The sequence below is a fragment of the Acanthochromis polyacanthus genome, chromosome 17, assembly GCF_021347895.1.
Source record: "Acanthochromis polyacanthus isolate Apoly-LR-REF ecotype Palm Island chromosome 17, KAUST_Apoly_ChrSc, whole genome shotgun sequence".
In the NCBI taxonomy this organism is placed as follows: Eukaryota; Metazoa; Chordata; class Actinopteri; family Pomacentridae; genus Acanthochromis; species Acanthochromis polyacanthus.
Genome location: NC_067129.1, coordinates 26,287,151 through 26,305,007, shown reverse-complemented (window position 1 = coordinate 26,305,007; position 17,857 = coordinate 26,287,151). Strand labels below are relative to the sequence as shown.

At 40.8% G+C, this 17,857-nt stretch overlaps 1 protein-coding gene across 2 annotated transcripts in view; it reads right to left on the bottom strand.

Annotated features, from left to right (window-relative positions):
• Positions 1 to 717: 717 nt before the first annotated feature.
• Positions 718 to 17,857, bottom strand: part of srrm3 (serine/arginine repetitive matrix 3) — a 112,516-nt gene continuing 95,376 nt past the window's right edge. The window contains exons 10-14 of one of the 2 annotated variants that reach the window (XM_022205998.2): positions 17,394 to 17,553; positions 7,890 to 8,185; positions 7,556 to 7,807; positions 6,852 to 6,977; positions 718 to 2,911 (exon numbers count right to left, since the gene is read on the bottom strand). In XM_022205998.2, coding sequence (XP_022061690.2) covers positions 2,644 to 2,911; positions 6,852 to 6,977; positions 7,556 to 7,807; positions 7,890 to 8,185; positions 17,394 to 17,553 — 1,102 coding nt within the window. In that variant the 3' untranslated portion in view covers positions 718 to 2,643. The remainder of the gene's footprint in view (positions 2,912 to 6,851; positions 6,978 to 7,555; positions 7,808 to 7,889; positions 8,186 to 17,393; positions 17,554 to 17,857) is intronic. The other variant, XM_051937177.1, reaches the window with a different exon arrangement.

The window sequence follows — 17,857 nt, the reverse complement described above, 5'->3', positions numbered from 1 at the left end:
TATACAACACAATATTGTTTGACAGTTCTCATTCTCACAGCAGCATATAAAGTAGTGTAAACAATGGATGTACAATATAAATAATGAATAATAAAAAGGACGAAAAACACTAAGGAGATAAATGGACAGGAATAGAAAGGACAGGGATAATGTACAATGCAGGGTGTAAAGTGCAAGTCTAGCTCAGGCTTACAACATGGCTTTTATAGAGCCTGATCTTCTCAGGCGGTCCGTGACTTGTAACCTGAACTCGGCACAGATGATTCCGTACATTGTCCCAGCAATTTGGTTGTGCCTCATCCTACTGTTATTTGCTGGACAGTCTCAGGGGCATCAGCCAGCACCTGGGGTCCTTTGTGCTGTGGTAGATGCCTGCCTGTATGGATCTGGTGCTGAAGGTTTGTTCATGTGCCGTCTGTGATGTTTATGTTGGTGACAGAAACTGAAATGCAGGTATTCTACACTCAAAGCAATAGAGTTGGAAAACCATATGTTCATATCTTGTTTTTTTTTTATATCCTATTTAAAATGTGTTTTGGAATTGTAGAAATCCCATTTTTTACTAAATGTATCCATAACAATCCGACCAAATCTTTTTTGCTGTCATTTTAACACAGTTACCTTTTGTATATTGTAATTACATGACACCATTCCACGTATTCCATTAATCCCCAAATCTGCCAGCAGTTAGATAAAAAAAAAAGAGCGACACAAGAGTTTGATCATTTCCCCTTTTGTTTCTGTTTATTGTCAGGTATAATAAATTGTACAATACAAAGAATGATTGAACTAAAGGGGCAATGCTATATTTAGAATAAATGATTTGCAGAGTATCATAGTTAGGTTGAGTCTGGTTACACTGGGAATGCAGCAGTGTGTGAGTGTCATGAGAATGGATAAATGGTAAGGAAGACTTAGGCGTGATCCCTGATTGTATCGCCAGTTTGTTCGCCATCCTACTGAAGCTGCAGACACACCTGCTGCTGTCACACATACTGTCTTGAAGCTGGTAACCAGGGGTCCTTTTATGAAATATGACATGGACCATTACACAAGGTAGTGAAGTATGCAGTGTGCAGAGCAGAATGATAGGCTCTTATCTCCACACAAGGAGATGTTCTGCTCCAAGCTGATCCCTCAATCCTCAATACAGGAAAAGCCACAGTGGCCGGCCTTAAAATTAACCATTACAATCAGCTGTGGATGCATAATGACAGTCATGGAAGTAAGTGTGGGTCAACACTCAGTTCTACTGGCTAAAATCAGAGCATCTTAAACACAAAGCAGTGAATTTAGATACTGCTCGCTAATCTGATCATGATAATAAGCCTTCGCCACAATAAGCCATATTTGTGTAAAACATGGACATATACAGTATGTTTTTTATCTGCAGCAAAAAATGTTAAACAAACTAAAAAATAAATAACCCAATAAATAAACAAATAAATACAGTAAATTCATAAATAGTTGAGGTCAACACACATATGCATGGAAACTTTTTGCAGACAGTTTACCTGTACAGTACCAAACAGCAGCCACAGGTGAAGGCTACAGTGCAGTACACATAAATAATGACCTCAGTGATCCTTGCAGAGGAGGTAAATATGCACACGCGTGCGCACACGCACACACAAACACGCACGCACGCGCACACACACACACACACACACACACACACACTCAAATGCACATGATTAGCTAAATGAACATGAGTATTTAAACAGGGAAAAGCGTAAAAGTACATAATACATACCCCCCCCCCCTCCCCCCCAGTCCCATTCACCTCTATACAGGTGTATGACATACTGTAAAAGTCAGAGGGGCCCAGAGATGCACCCTGACACTCTCCATTTCCTTCGAGCAGTGAATCTCCTCTGATGCATCATGCTGAACAAGCCTCCTCAAACTAAATGGAATATACAGTGCATAGTTTACAAAGCCAGAACGCAAGAGAGTTTACATCTATACAGACCAACCTATACAATACAGTTTGTATCACAAAAAAAAGCTCCTTATCTTATTTGCTTCCTAATTCATTCGTCGACTTCTCTTTTGTTCTCTTGGTTGTTGATCACTGTGCTTCGATAAAACAGAAGTCTTTGGGGGGGAAGAATACATGACAAGTGGAGCAAAAAAGTCTGATTCTCTGAAATGTACAAGCTGTTCTCCTCTGATGTGTATCCCTTCTTTACGTCTCCTACTCAGCCCCTCTTTTTAGCATATTTATTTCCATATATATTTATATAGCATATAGTTGTTAATGATTTCATTTTTGGTTGCTTTGTGGAAGATGAGAAAGAAAGTGCTAAGATACAGCGAGATTTGTTCTTTGGGCTCAGCCAATTAATATTTGACAAGTGGAAACCATTTCCTTGAATACCTTGTATATGTGAAGACATGAACAGTGACAGCCAATTTCATAGTAATGTGCTAAATCAAAATACATTTCTTCTCTTTGATCCACGCTCTGTGATAAAGACGTATCGGTCCAGACTGGAGGTGTGTGGACCCTGTACTGTATAGCAGTGCGGCCACTGTTGAGAGCTTGTTAAAGATACATAATGACTGAACTGGAGTGTTGTAAATTCAACAGCACTGCTCCTCTCCTTGCTTTTGTTGGCTCTCCTGTGCTGTCCATTGTGTTCAGAAGCCGGGGCTGTCATAGCTGCTGTGGCTGTAGTAGCTGTGGTGGCTTCGGGATCGGCTCCTGCCGCGGCTCCAGCTCCGACTCTGGCTGCGGCTTCGGCTCCAGCTCCGGCTCCGGCTCCTGCTGTGACTCCGGCTGTGGCTCCTGCTGCGGCTGTAGCTGCTGTAGCTATGACTACGGCTACGGCTGGACCGCGACGGGCTGCTGTCGTAGCTGGATGACGAAGGACTGGGCCGGTAGTAAGGGATGGGCCGCTTCCTAGCACTGGGGAGAGACCATTTAGAATGAGTGACATCTTAGGCATAATAACATAGTAAGACTTTTAGGATTCGGTTGGTTAGAACAAATTAGTGTTAGGCCATAGAACTGGTAGACTTATGATCAGTACAGGATCTGAAAGAGAGCAGCTATGTGGGTTAAAAACAAGCTCTTTAGTACACACACACACACACACACACACACACACACACACACACACACACACACACACACACACACACACACACACAGACATTATTCTCAGCAGAAAAATGCATGTTGTTAGTTAGGGCTTAAGCAGGGTTTGCCTGGTTAATAGCAAGTGCTGCAAGTGCTTCCTGTAAGGTAATTAGCCGTTAGTTCCCCAAAGAACCCCATTTTCTCAGTGGAGGCCAACACCCAGAGAAATCAAGAGTCAACAGTGCAGGGAGAGATAAATGCTATCAAGGTATCCGAGCTGCTACAAGGTGTATTTCACCTTGTCATTCCTGCAGTGTTGTAGATAACACCACCCTTTGTCTTCAATATCTGCCCTGGGAATCCACAGCCTATGCAATAAGGGGGTATCCACATAAAAAAACCTTAATGGCATTTTAATCTCTGCATCCCTGAGTTACAACATTAGCGCCTAACCGCGGTGAGGTGCAGCTTTAGACTTGGTGTGAGTTTCAAAAAGAAGATGAAGGTGTAGAGAGACAGAGGACAGAAAACAACAGGAGAAGGCCAGGTTTACTCAGGGGAACTCTGATGGTTTGCCGTTCAGCCGAGCTTCAGGAGTCAGACTAGCAGGGTCCTGCTGCATGGCAACTGTTACCAGGGTAACTAGCCTGCAGAAGCTGACTTCAGCAGCATCCCGTTGTCTTGGCATCAGGACCTTTGGGACTGGAGCAAAAGATAACAACGTTTCACACATGTCCATGTACACTTGCATGAGAAGGAACAAAGGTGACACAGGAACCCACAGAAAGACTTTTCTCAGGAATGTGGGACTCTCTTCTTCACTCGTTTTGTTAGAATATCTAAGTACATTTCAAGTGCAATGAGTTCCAAATATGTTTCTGTGGAAAAACATAAAATGATCAAATGATAAATAAGAACTAAGTCTATAAAATGAGGCAGAAACAAAATGCAAACATGCTCCCAATGGGAAGAAGACTTAAAAAACATTATGAAGCAATTCTTTGATGAAACGATAAATAACACTGTACTGTTGAAACAGCAAATCAATACAAACAGACTTAATAAATAAACTCAATAAGATGTTAATCATATTTACTGGCTGTATTCATTTTCTATCCTTCTTCTTGTGCACAGTGCATCACATTGCTTTGTTTTGTTCTATCCACTTCTGAAGCACTTTGTTCACTTTAACACTAATCATCATTGTTACATTACTTAATATCTAAATAAATTTAGATACATTTCAAGGATGAGTCATACATTTTGGCAAATTCTCTTATTCACTTACCTAGAGACACATACATAAGATTTTATATCTGTTAGTTACATGTGAAGTTAGAACCAGGGCACAGTTAGCTTAGCTTTGAAAGAAAGACTGGAAACATGAGGCAAATAGCACTACTAGTTAACAAAGTAATCCTGCAGCATCCCGACGTGTTGGTTCTGAATGAGCACCCTGGTCCTTTTTCTGCAAGTCACCAATCTTACTAGGTGAGCTAAAGTTTAGTTTGCTGCTTTCAGCTGTTTATAGGAGTTATTTTTTTAGTTCATCAAAAACCTGCAGCATTAAACAGCAGCAGGATCCATATGAGTGTTTCCAAAATGAGAGAGTAACGAGCATTTACACACAGCAACTTCATAAATTAATTATAACTATAAAATATCCTCAACATGGAGACAAGGTTGAATGGTAAATGACACTGTACTTCTCTTGACTTCAGACAGGTGAGCTGTCTCACAGTCACAGACTACCAACTGCCGTTAAATCATGTGTTATATTGGAGCTGTCCTCAGGCTGACCTGGGCTCCAACACAGCTGTTTGTAAAGTGACAAATACAGTGTATCTGGTTTGTTTCTTCCCTTTCTGCACTAAGCCGACTGTCTCCTGGCTGTAGCTGCACACTGAACGCACAGAGAAGAGAATGCTATTGATCATGTTTTGGAAATCTCTGCATGAATATAAATCTCAGCCTGTTTTTAATAAGAAAGGTACAGCTGAATATGTACACGGCAGCAGGCTTGTTGGTCACTGTATTCATTTAATTTCTTTTCATGCACTGAACATTAGTTCAGGTGTCACTCTGCCAACCACACAATCACCGGAAGGTGGACACTTTATTTACTGAAATCAACATTTACAAAGCTCCTGTCTGCAGTGAGCATGACGCTGCAGGAGCAGTAGCACGTCATGTACATGTTTTTATTTTGCTTTGGGTTTCAGGCAACACAAAGGTTAATTTATCTTATTGCTAAAGGTGGTTGGCCACCCCGACAAAAAGACTGGAGGTGCTATTCAGGGATGGAAAAATTCTTCCTCTGCATGTTTGTATTTATCCCCGTCTGCCCTGAAGGTCCCTGTACTGGGACCAGAACATATCTGCTGTAAACCAGTGACAATGAAGAGGTTTACCTGGTGCTACTGGGACTCAAATGGATGTTGTGCTTCATTTCTGCTTAATCAACTTTGGTAGAGTTGCAGCTGATATATTTTTAGAACAGATACAATAACATCAGTGTTACTGACTCACTGTTATAAGGTTGTGCTTAGCTCACATTTACAGCTCTGGTTTGGTAGAAGTAAAAATGTTGTCTTTTTTTGTTTTTGTTTTCTCAAACCTCACTCTGACCTGGTGATGGGATGAGGAGATTTTTTTGTCTCTAGTCCATGGAGCCCACAGTTGTCCATTTTGGCACCACTGACTGATTTAGGTACGTTTATTTACTAGGAAATTTCACAATGTAGCCCAAAACATATAAGCATATATATATATATATATATATATATATGTACTCTCCAAGGTTATAATGCAGCAAATACAGAAATCAGAAACTCTCAGGAATGTAAATGAAAGAAAACATGATTATATGTAACATTCCTAATATTTTTTCTTATCCACCATTACTACAGAAAGCACCATAACCACATTCATCATAACTTATTAGGCAGATTAAGACAAAAGTATAAATTCAGGTAAAAACATTTTCTGTCTGACTTCATTGTGTCTACCAAGCCTACACTCTTGTAATAACTGCCTCAATTTGTAGCTGCAGTTTTTCATTTTTATGGTACACAAAGGATTTAATGGATCAGAGTAGGCTTCCTAAAATTTCCACTTGTGACTTTGAGCAGGAACAAATTCCCTCCCTTTATTCCTTTGACTTGTCAATGGTGTAATTAAAGCTATAAAAGAATGCCGTTTGCACCAGCATGAGTGCAGTGCTGCAACATAAGGGGACATGCCTTCAGTGTTACACATCGAACTGGGTCATATTTAAGGGCTGCTGAATACAATTAAAGCAAGACAGCAAGAAAAACACCTGTATTATTCTCATGATCAGCAGATAGTTTAAATTAACAGGAATTGTTGTGGGCTGCACAGTGTTGTAGTGGTTAGCACTTTTGCCTTGCAGCAAGAAGATCCCCGGTTCAAATCCCAGCCTGTGCCTGCAGCCCAATCTTGTGCCTGGGATCTTTCTGCATGGAGTTTGCATGTTCTCCCTGTGCATGCGTGGGTTTTCTCCAGGTACTCCGCCTTCCTCCCACAGTCCAAAAATATGCTGAGGTTAATTGCCCGTAGGTGTGAATGTGAGTGTGATTGTCTGTCTGTATATGTAGCCCTGTGACAGACTGGCGACCTGTCCAGGGTGTCCCCTGCCTTCGCCCGAGTCAGCTGGGATAGACTCCAGCACCCTCCGTGACCCTAGTGAGGATAAAGCAGTGTATAGAGAATGGATGGATGGAATTGTTGTATTATAGAATGCTACCTGGTGATCCGGCGAGCCTCCATGAAGCTGGGTGAATCTCTTCGTCTTTTGCGGATGGGTGAGTAGCTACGTGAGCGGCGGCGAGCTCGGCTGTCAGTGTCAGAGCGGTTAGGACTGTCCCTCTCTCTGCACCACAGACAGCAACAACACACACAACATCAAAATGCATCTAGTACTTCAGTATCTTTCGTCGAGAATGTGCTTTTTCACTCTCAGACTGTTAGTTCTTCATTTTCCTTTTAGATTTTGTAATGCCTCCAAAATCTGCTCTGTATAAACGACTGAACACTGTTCTGCTCCTGTACTCAGATATACTGTTGCTGCACAAATTTCCTCAGACTGATTCTATGCACTCACAAAAACTTTGGCTCTCAGATTTGTGCTCTCCCTCTTGGCTCTTTAAACAGCCCTGTCTCCAGCTAATACAATGCCAACTATGACCAATGACCCCGTTTGCTTTGCTTCCTACAGGATCCCTGCTCCAGACATTTGCAGAGCAACATATGTGGAGCAACTTCTGTCAGAAGTGGGGGGAGCAGAGCAGATTTTCACTGAGCAGGGAGAGAGGGCAGATTTTTGAGAAAAAGCATTACAAAATCTGAATGTAAAACGAAGAAACAATGCTCCAGAACTGAAGGACCATGCTGTTGCCTAAAGGAAGGAAATAATTTTAATTTGAGGCTGACAAATAAGTGAAGTTTCACCTGGAGTTGTTCTGTCTGTTGTGTGGGGACTTGGCCTTGCTGGGGCCTCTGTCTCTGGAGGCCGAGCGTGAAGATGAGCGCCCGCTGCTGAAGGAGCTGCTACGCTGCCGGAGGTTGGCTTTGCTCCGAGACTCCTCAGTCTTCCTGCCTGATGTGTGGGAGTGACGTCCTGGAGATGCTGACTGGCTGCGCTGGTGTGCCTGAGCCCGACTAGAGCGGTGGTGACGCTTGGAAGAGTGGCCACCTTTTGTCCTGAGATAATGCAACAAATGTCAGATAACTGTCTCTTTAAAGTGCAAAAGGCCTGAAAACGTAGAGACACATGACAGCTTACTTTCTCTGGTGACGAGAGTTTCTCCCTCTGTGGGTGTGGTTGTGCTGGGAGTGGGCCGAGCCGCTGCTGCGAGCAGGGGAGTGGGAGCTCTTTTTCTGGCCTCTCTGGCCCCCTCTCCTCCCTGACGTCTGGGTGGCTGAGCTCCCCACAGCTGTGTTCCTGCTGTCCACACTCCCAGCTTCTCCTGCTGCACACATCTGTCCTGCTAGGTTCCTGCTGGGGGCGCTGTGGAGCTTGTGCTCTCTCAGCAGAGTGGACTGGATGCTTGCAGAGCTAGCAGTCAGCAGACGGAGCTTCTGTAGAGAAATCATGACCAACAAAGGAAAACAAAAGAAAAAAAAGAAAAAGGACAAAAATAGCATCAGAGTGTTTTCAGGCTGGTGATTGAGAGCTACGGTGTACTTGCCAAAAGAAGGTAAACATCTAAAAGAAAAAGATCTAGGTTTTCTCCATATGGCTTATAGATAGTCCTCTATGGTGCAGCGCATGCAATACTTGGCATGCAAAACCATAATGAGTTGAAGAAATCAAAATCGCAAAAACAAACAAAAAAACTAGGAAGAGGAGGAAGAGAGGGAAAAAACAAAACAAAACTGTGAACCAAATAAGTTTAAGAGCAAAGGCAGAAAGTACAGAGCTACAGATTTTGTAGAGTAGAAAAAGAGGACTTCTTCAGTTTATTTAGTAATGGTTAAAAGAATGAAACAAAACAGAAAGAGAAGACAACTTGACGAAACATCACAGAAATGGAAGGAACAAAATAAAGATCACAATTATTGAATCAATCGAATCAGAAAACAAATCATCTGCTACTCAATTTTCTCTTTCTGGATTTTTTTTTTCCTGAAGACAATTGCTGAGAAGTGAACAGCGACCCATTTTCTTTGCTTTTTTTAATGGTTACTCTTGTTTAACTCCCTTCTGGTTAACATCCACTTACCAATAAAGTGGTATTCCCTCCTTTAGTAGGTAAGGTATGAAGAAAAGGGAAAAGTGGGGCAACATAAGTGCATCATTAGATTCACAAAATGCAAGAGAAAAAGACACAAAACCCTTCCCTGCCAGTGACTCATGAGACAATACATGGAAATCAATAGAAAAGAACTCAAAAGCAAAGAGGAAAACCACAATGTGCAGGGAGTCCCTCACACAGAGAGTAAATCCTCTGGGCTCAGTCACCTTCCTAAACAACACAGAGCAACTGGCTAGTGAGAGTTAAAGGTGTTTTCTTTACCTTTTTTATCTCTCCTTGTAGTATCTACCAGGGGCCAGGCGTTATTTTACTGCCTGACATGTTTACATGTTAACTACTTCGGTATTTGTGCTCCTGGGCTCCTTGATACAGGATCATTCTCACAATAACAGCAGTTTACGTTAACATTGTTCCAGGGAGTTGTTGCTGCATAATAACAGTTTGATTACTCTTGAGATTGTCTCCACAATTCAAGACAATCAAGAAGGATTTTTGGGAGGAATGCCTGATGTAAGAATGCCTAAAAAGCCTTGTAATTTGTGAGATTGCATCTGAATGATAAAACAGGAGCAATACGACTGGCACGTTTGGGAATTTAAGGTAAAAAGCTTCTTTTAGAGTTGTGAATACACTTGACCACCTTAAAGAAAGCAGTTTTCAAAATTACCAGTGTTTTAAAGGATAAGGCAGGCAATTTAAGAATATTTGCCCCTAATGTCTCATGAAAAGACCAAAACCAGTAATTATTAAGCTTCTTCGATTGTATTGTAGTCCAATAATGATTAGGTACATCTGTGCACCACACCATCAGACATAGTATTATGTTCCTTTATTTGGACTCGCACAGATGATCCTGGTAGAGTAAATATTCATTACAATACCTAAAATGTGCTTTAATGTACAGCTGAAAGTAGTCCCCAAAAGATGCACTGTTTAGCCTTGTTTGAGTTACACATGCAAAAAACCACAGTGCCCAGATGTTTTTGTATGAGTAATACCTAGACATTCTAGCAAAAATGACATCAGTGTCAGTTTGCCACTTTGGTCCAGACTGAAATACCTTAAACATGGATTTCCATGCATTTTATCCAGGGACCACCATGAGGTTGATGTTGTTGTTTCTTAACTGAACTGTCTTAACAGAATGGTTGCTATCCATTTCACTTCAGAGGTTCCAACAGAATTTCAGTTTGTTTAGCACTTTGGTTTGTGACCAAACCCCTGCAAAACTGACAACATTCCCATCAACTTCAGCTTGGCCTCGCACAGCCAAACCTTCCACTGCAGCACTATTTCAAAACAGGAGAAGGGTCTGGTTGCACCTCATTGTCATTCTGCTATCGGGAGAAAAATGCTTTGGTTTGTTAGAATTTCTTTAAACAAATCACAGTTGTCTTGGGTGGTGCTTAGTCCAGGATGCAGCATCAGTGCTGCTGCAAGATAGTGATGAGGGAATTGTTTTAGGGGAACATTTGCATGCAGGGAGATGAAAACTTACATAAAATTAGATCATTCATTGAAATAACAGAGCTGTGACCTTGCGTGATCCAAATCTCTTGTTTCCCTCAGTGAAGAAGATTTTGAAAATTGTAACACGGAAATAGTAGAAATAGAAGCTTATGCTCAAAAAAATCATCCAGTAATTCACAGTAGCCCTAGCCATACTGTGTGTTTAGTGCTAACTAGCGAATGTTACCATACTGACTAGCCAAACTAAGAGGATGAACATGGTAAAACTCGAGATCAAAAGCATTTTCTGTACCAGGCTGTAAACATGCTTATTTCTGCTGTGAAGTTGGTTGTTTTAACATTGAAGTCTATAGGGATTGACTGACTAGTGGAGCCAGTCTCAAGTGGGCATTAGTGAAACTGCAGTCTTTGACACTGGCTTCATGTTTCAGTCCCAGAGGTTGTTGTTTGATGTTAGCATTAAGCTCAAAGTACTGCTCCATTTCTGTATCTATTCTGGCTATAGAGTTGTTTTTGCAGTCTTTATTTTGTGTTTTTTCTAACTGTAAATCACATATTTGCAAGCCTATTTTTAAAATGCCATTTGCTATAGGAACCAGTAGGTCTATGGCTCAGTGGCTAAGAGTGGCTAACAGAGTCTGTCAATACTTCAATACCCGTAGGCAGAGAAGTACTGACAGAATGAACACATTGTTTGCTGTGGTCTTTTCAAGGGATTTCTTTAAAAGAAGGAAAAAATGGAGTGATGCCAACCTTATCCTTCAAACAGTGAAAGGTAGAGGGAACCTCTATTTTAGGCATTCAGCAAAAATAGAACTTAGATTAGTGATTCAGGCGGAGTTTAGAGACTGAAACTTGTGATGCACAGTAAGTCACTGCTCGTTCGGTGAATCTCCGAAAGGCGTTTTATGTGAAAGGAAATACAGCTGGCTCTTCCGCATGCATTATCATGTGCTGTCTGAACTGCTTCATAATCTAAAGATACAACAAAAGCACCGACTGATTCTTGCACAAAGAAGAGCCATTCTCCACGAGAGAGAAGACAACTAAGTGGTATAAAAAGAAAACACACAACCACTGGTGCTTATGACAGTTGTTAGAAAAAGTCGAGGAAATCAATTTGGTGAAAATCAGAAGACGAATGTACTAATTTACCAACAAACAGAGAGATGCTGGACAAACAGGAATGCATTCTACCAAAACAGAAAGAAAAGAAAAATGAAATGGGCCTGGAAGATAGAACGGGATATTGGACTTCAGAATGAAGTTAAGGAGGAAAGAGAAAAACCAGAGCTCTACGTAATCCAATCTTTTAAGAGTCAAATCATAATTGATGAAGTCAAATTAATTTGGTTAAAAACCATTGGTAAACAACAGAAAGAGAGAGAGAGAGAGAGAAAGAAAGAGAGAGAGAAACATTGACGTCACTCAGGCTAGGGTGCTTGTCACATTCTCATCTGCATAAAGATCACGTGCGTAGGCAAAGCATTACCTACCTTCCATTTCAATCAGTGACACGTATGCAATATCAACAAAACAAAGGAAAGAAAGAAAAAAGAAAAAAAGGAGAAAGGAATGTTCTCCGCAGCGAAATGGGAAAAAGACAATGACCTCTTTTAGTATCAAAGCTACATATTTAGTCCAGAGACTGAGGAGAAATAAACAAAGCCAAAAGAAAATAGAGGGGAGAAAAATAAAAAATCCAGATGGAATATAAAATCAAACTAAAATAGAAACAAAGGATGAATCTTTCAGCTACATAATTCGCTTTGTCTTTTTCGCTTGTACAAATGCAGCCATATTTGTATCAAAACAGGGGAGGGAGGATAGAGGGAAGTGGACAGGGTTAATTGTCATATTAGTGACATCTATGTAGAGAAGAGTGGCTAAAGGGAGGGAGGGAGGGAGGAGGAGGAGGAGGAGGAGGAGGAGGAGGAGGAAGGCATGCAGAGCTGGCCGATGTGAAAGATATGTGGGAAGAAAAATGCCAGGACAACAAGAGTGAGACATGAATCACACAGGACACAGATGGACAGGTAGGAGAAGAGGAGGGTAGAAGAAGTGTTGGAGGGGCAGTCACCGCTAAGATGGACAAACTAAAGAATAAGCACATTTCAAAGGGACCCCAGTCACATTTTGGTCTAGGTCTTCTCCGGGAGCAGCAGCACTTCTCTACTCTGTACTTTTTTTTGGACGTCAGCCCAGCTTTCTTCCAGGCATTCTTCTGTATTTGTTTATCACTACAAACACAGGTAGAGCAAGAGGGAGTCTGAGGGAGCTTTGTCAAATCCTCTGTTCAAACTGTTAGAGTGAAGAGGGAGCTTGCTTTCAAAATGGCTTGGGTCCCTTTCTAAAATAACAGTCATTAATAAATGTGTGTGCGTGTTTGTCCCAGTTATTCTCAAAAGTCCATGTACTCGTGTTTGAAGACATCCATTAATAATGAGCAAGAAGACGACTGGCCCTGTTTGAGACTCTTTCATCCACTGTGTAAGTGGCAGTAATAGTTGCCCTCCATAGAAAAGCAGTGGGTAGCTGCAGTGTGCTGCACTCTATCAGAGGTGGGTCCTTATCTGCAAGTACTTTCTCTAAAAAAAGAAACATGGTGGTGTAAAGCACATGGGACAAACTACAAATCATCTTTAAAAAGTTTGTGTTGTGTTGCTTTTAGATTTATTCTAGTGTGTCAACCTGAATGGACTAATGCCCCCTGTGGCTGGAAAGCAGCAAACACCCAGTCAACTCTCCACCACAGACTGTATATAAAACCTGCATGTGGCCCTCAGATCTGTAAAGTGAAGACAATGCTGAAGTGTTTTACACCTGCCTTCTTTCTATCAGCCATCAGGGAGTGACTCCTTTGGTTCCAAAAAGAAGTCTGATTGTATAGACATCTGTGAGAAAATGAGCCTACTTTTCACTTCATTTGTTTACCTTCGTAAACATTTTCTGAATGAATTTATGGTCCCAACTACTAGTTTCAAGTCTCCTTCAGTAGAAGTGTTCAGTTTGTGAATTGTTCCATTTTGAGTCAAGTGCATGATAAAGTAGGGTATGTTGAGGGTGGGGCTACCCTGTGATTACTAAGTTACTGCTGTATGGACATGTATATTGCCCTCAACTTGTCAGTGAGATCCACACCTTACTTGTCACATCAACACAACAATGGAAATATACTGCACTAGGTCTTTTTTTGCCATTTGGCGTATCTCAATCAAAACGGTAACAACAAACGTATGTACAAATACATAACAAGTCTATCGATTTTAAACATTTTAATGAGAAAATCTTACATATGTTACCTTTTAAGCAAAACACTATTAAATTAAATTGAGATAAAAGAAAAAAGACAGGTGTCTGATTCACTACTATATTTTTGCTTTGTTGTAGGGTTTTCCTAAGTGTCCATTACAGCAATATGTTATGCTTCTTCAGCAAAACTACATAAAAATTAGCTCAATGATGTGTTTCGCTGCCTCCATCAATGAAGCGATCCTTATTTAGGTGGTCATTGCGGTCCATGACCTGCAACAACTGTTTGTGCAGCCACGGTTGTCGTGAGAGTTTTTCTTAATTGTGGCCACAAGGACAAGCAAGGAGTCCATTGCACACTCACAAACTAACTTCAGCAAGCTGCATGAAGGTCAGATTTATCCCTCAACAAAGGATTTTCTAGCACCATGTTTCAGTTTTCCAGGAGAAAAGCTTTAAGATGAAGAACTGACTTGTTAGTTTGACAAGCTGCACACAGCTGTTGCCCTGAGCTTTTCTGCAGGACATCAGTGGGCTTAACCTCCCACACAGTGAATGAGACAATTCCAAACAGAGCTAGAGGATGACTACAGGAACACAAACTGATATGACAGATAGAGAGCCAGAGCTGCTATGTAAAACATTTGCTAAATCACACAACTGCTACAGTGGAATCAAACTTCCGTTAGATTCAGGATCTGTCACACATAACCATCCTCCTGTGCATAGTTCCAGTTTGATTACTTTCAAACATTTTAGCTTTTGATGGCAAATAATAAGAGTAGCAGCATCACTTTCTGCTACGGAGATGCTGCTTTAAAAAATGAGCGCCAACTACATGCTCCTCTTTTACTTCATCCCAACTAAGTGGCTCCAACTGAAATGATCAAACAGGCGTCACTTGCCACTCCCCACTGGCCTGAACACACAGAGTAGAAATAAAGTCAGGGACAGAAGAGATACCGCCACCTAGGGGCAACATGCACAACAACATGGTAAATAAAGCAGTAGAGAGGAGCATGTGTTTAACCCCTGGTGGTTTAGCAGGAGCTGTTGGACGCCAGGAGGAGAAGAGGATCTATCACTGAGCAGAGCATGTGCTTGAGAAGAAAGACAACTGAATTGACAAGAAGAAACTATTACACATACCCACTTAACCTACTTGGTCCAGTTCCAAAGCATTTGAGTGCTTTTTATATAAACGAGACAGAAAGATTTGGGAATTTATTCATAGGTAAATACCATTTAAATTGATAAGGAAACAACAGTAATGAATGAAAAAAGCAGAGAGAGAAAGAGAGACAGAGAGATCAGATGAGACCTCATCGACACATGCAGCTGGAGTGGAAAATAGGAGACATCAGTTCTCAGGAGTGACTGTTGGTGTCTTGGTGTCTGCAGCCCATGTAGATGCATATTCATCAGAAAGTTTATTTCACAAGTGATCCCTCTGGTTTAACAAATGTGTTTTGTTCTATTCCGAAGTAATCTGTTATCCTACCGTAGCTCCAGTGATCCATTTGCAACATGGGGAAGCAAGGTTGTTTCCATTATAGTAGAAAATCATTTTAAACTCATCACAGGGATTGTCTTTTGGGTAATCAGAGACCAACAGAAATGGTTATGTTCTAAGATGCTAAAACAAACAAGGAGCAGTTCCAGATTGAACAGGTAGAGAGGAGTGGATGTGTGCTTTATACCACTTTATGCTTTGTGAGCCTATTGTACTGTGTTTTGTTTGAACAACAGAAAAAAAAACCTCTTCTGTTTCTAAAAGAATCCATCATGCAGCATGTTTTGGACAGCACAACACATTTGTATGTCAGGACTAACCCTATGAAAGATTGAAAAGGCCTAAATTAGAACAAATTAAACATTGCTGGGCCAGCCTTCTTTTTTGGAGCTGCTGGATTTACTAAGTCATATTTAAATCAAAAATTATTGTAAAAATGGAGCTATCTAGTACATCACTAATTATTGCAATAATATAACTAAATGTAAAGTCAGTACTGTGTATGTGCAGCTCACAGGGTTAAAAAACTAAAAAACCTAAAGCGTAGGATAACTAAACAGTTTGGTGTTCATCATTTTGGCACTTGACGCCTATTTGTCAAAAGAGAAAATGCTATCTAGCGTTTTCTCATAAAAACTAATGACAGTGCTTTATAACTACTCAATGGTAATTATAAAGCACTGCCATTAATTGTAAAAGAAGGCAAAGAGGTGGTTTGCATTTCAGCATAGATGTGCCAATGCACATATTGACTAATTTTATTTTACAGGCAGAATGAAATAGAAAAATACATTTTCTATGTTTTAAACATATGTATTTATTTTTTCGTGCAAGTCACTCTTGTTTGTTCTTCCTGTAAAACAAGAAAATTTGAATGACTCATCTTGAGTTAGGATAATTAAATAACCGTGATCATCATACAAAACCACACGACTGTTGTGTGGTAGATAACAGAGCAATCTTTCTGAATAATGTGCTTGAGGTATAACTGATTATATCAATACATTTTTGACATATCTGCCTCTGAGGTGAGAAAGCTGACATGGTGGTTGGCTCCGCATCTCTCCGCTATGTGGGCTCGAGCCACACCCACTAATCAAATCCGTACATTTTGATTTAAAACCTTCTCGTAACCCTGATCCATAAGCAACAGCAAATAGAAATATGTCATATTACAAAAGGTAAAGATGCTCTAACTTTCACTGAAGTTAAATGGAAGAATATCAATAGATATCAATGAAAAAACAATGGATTCATTTATAAAAGATAAAAGTGACATGTCTGTCCTTTAACATATGATTTTGATGTTTAAATATGGCACAACAAATTCATGAAGTATAGCTATATAAATAGAACTATTATATTTTCTTTTTTTCTATGTTGGATTTCATCTTAATTTAACTGTATTTTTTAAAAGAGATACTTGGAACAGTGAGCTGTCACTTACTCACTGGCATACTATGTTACAATTCATTTTGGCCTGCTTGGATCAGGACTTTCCATTAAGTAATTGGATTAGTCAGTTCAAGGAGGAATTGCAGATTGCAATCACTTTAAAGCACCGTCAGACATCTGATTGTTACTCTTGCAACACTAGCTAATTAGGACCCTATCTGCAGTAAAACTGTAGAAGTTATCACTGCTGACAGACACATTTGCTTTGATATTTCTTCACGGACATGGACCTTTTTGTGGTGGAGCAAATGTTTGAAGTAGGCAAACATGTCCCTGGCACAACTTTGCTTTTATTTGTCTCATGCCTTAGCAGGCAGTTGCTCCAAAGAAACAGCACACCTCTCTGCTCATTCATTTGGAAACGTGATGCTGCTCAGATTTCAGTCTAAGGTGTGGTATGCTAATGTTGTGCTCCGACTCAGAGGAGGTGTGCTGAACAGAAACACCAGAACCTTTCTTCTCTATACTCCCTCGCTCTGTTACTGGCAAACAACAAGAACAGAAAAGAAAAAGAAAAAAAACGAAGAAAAAAAAACAAGATGGCAGAGGAGTCAGAGAGAGCCAGAAACAAAGCAGCAGGAGCAGCAAGTTGTACACAGGACAGGAGTGTCTTTCACATGTCAAAAATAACACCATTATTGATAATAATAACTGGCCTAAAACCTAGGAACAACTGATAAAAGAACAAAACAAGTCGTTCAGTATCTAAGAAGATGAGAAGTCATGTGAACCAACACAAGAGAGCAAGTTAAAACTCATTTGCAGAGACTGAGGAAGATACCGCTGGAGAGGGTGGTGTGGAGGGTTGGGGTGTGACAGCAGAATAGAGGAGTGTACATACATCGTTCCCTTTCTCGCCCTCGGGGTGGTTGAGTCTGCCGGCCTTGCCGTTGCGGCTCCGCTGGATGTGGTCGCCGTTGTGCCACGATGTGGGACTGTTGGGGCCTGGAGACAGCGAGGTGCCGGACGCCTTCTGTCCCTCTGTCTTGTGCTTGTTCAGCCTAGAAGAGCGCAGCAACACAGCAGACCCTTTTTAAATCAGAGGTGCCTACAGCAATAGAAAATAACAATAAAGCTGCTATGATTTAACGAACGTGGCAGAGTTATGTGACAATCGGCGTATGTTCGTCTGTCTGTCCGTCCATCTGTCTGTCTGTCTGTTAGCAACACTGATTTGGTATCCATACATAATGTAAGTAAATATTTATTAAAGATTTCATCCGTCGTAAATCATACAATGACTGAGCAGCATTGATAGAGTACTGCGCTCTCTGTGTGCTTTTGTTGCTATTTTTTCAATTCAAT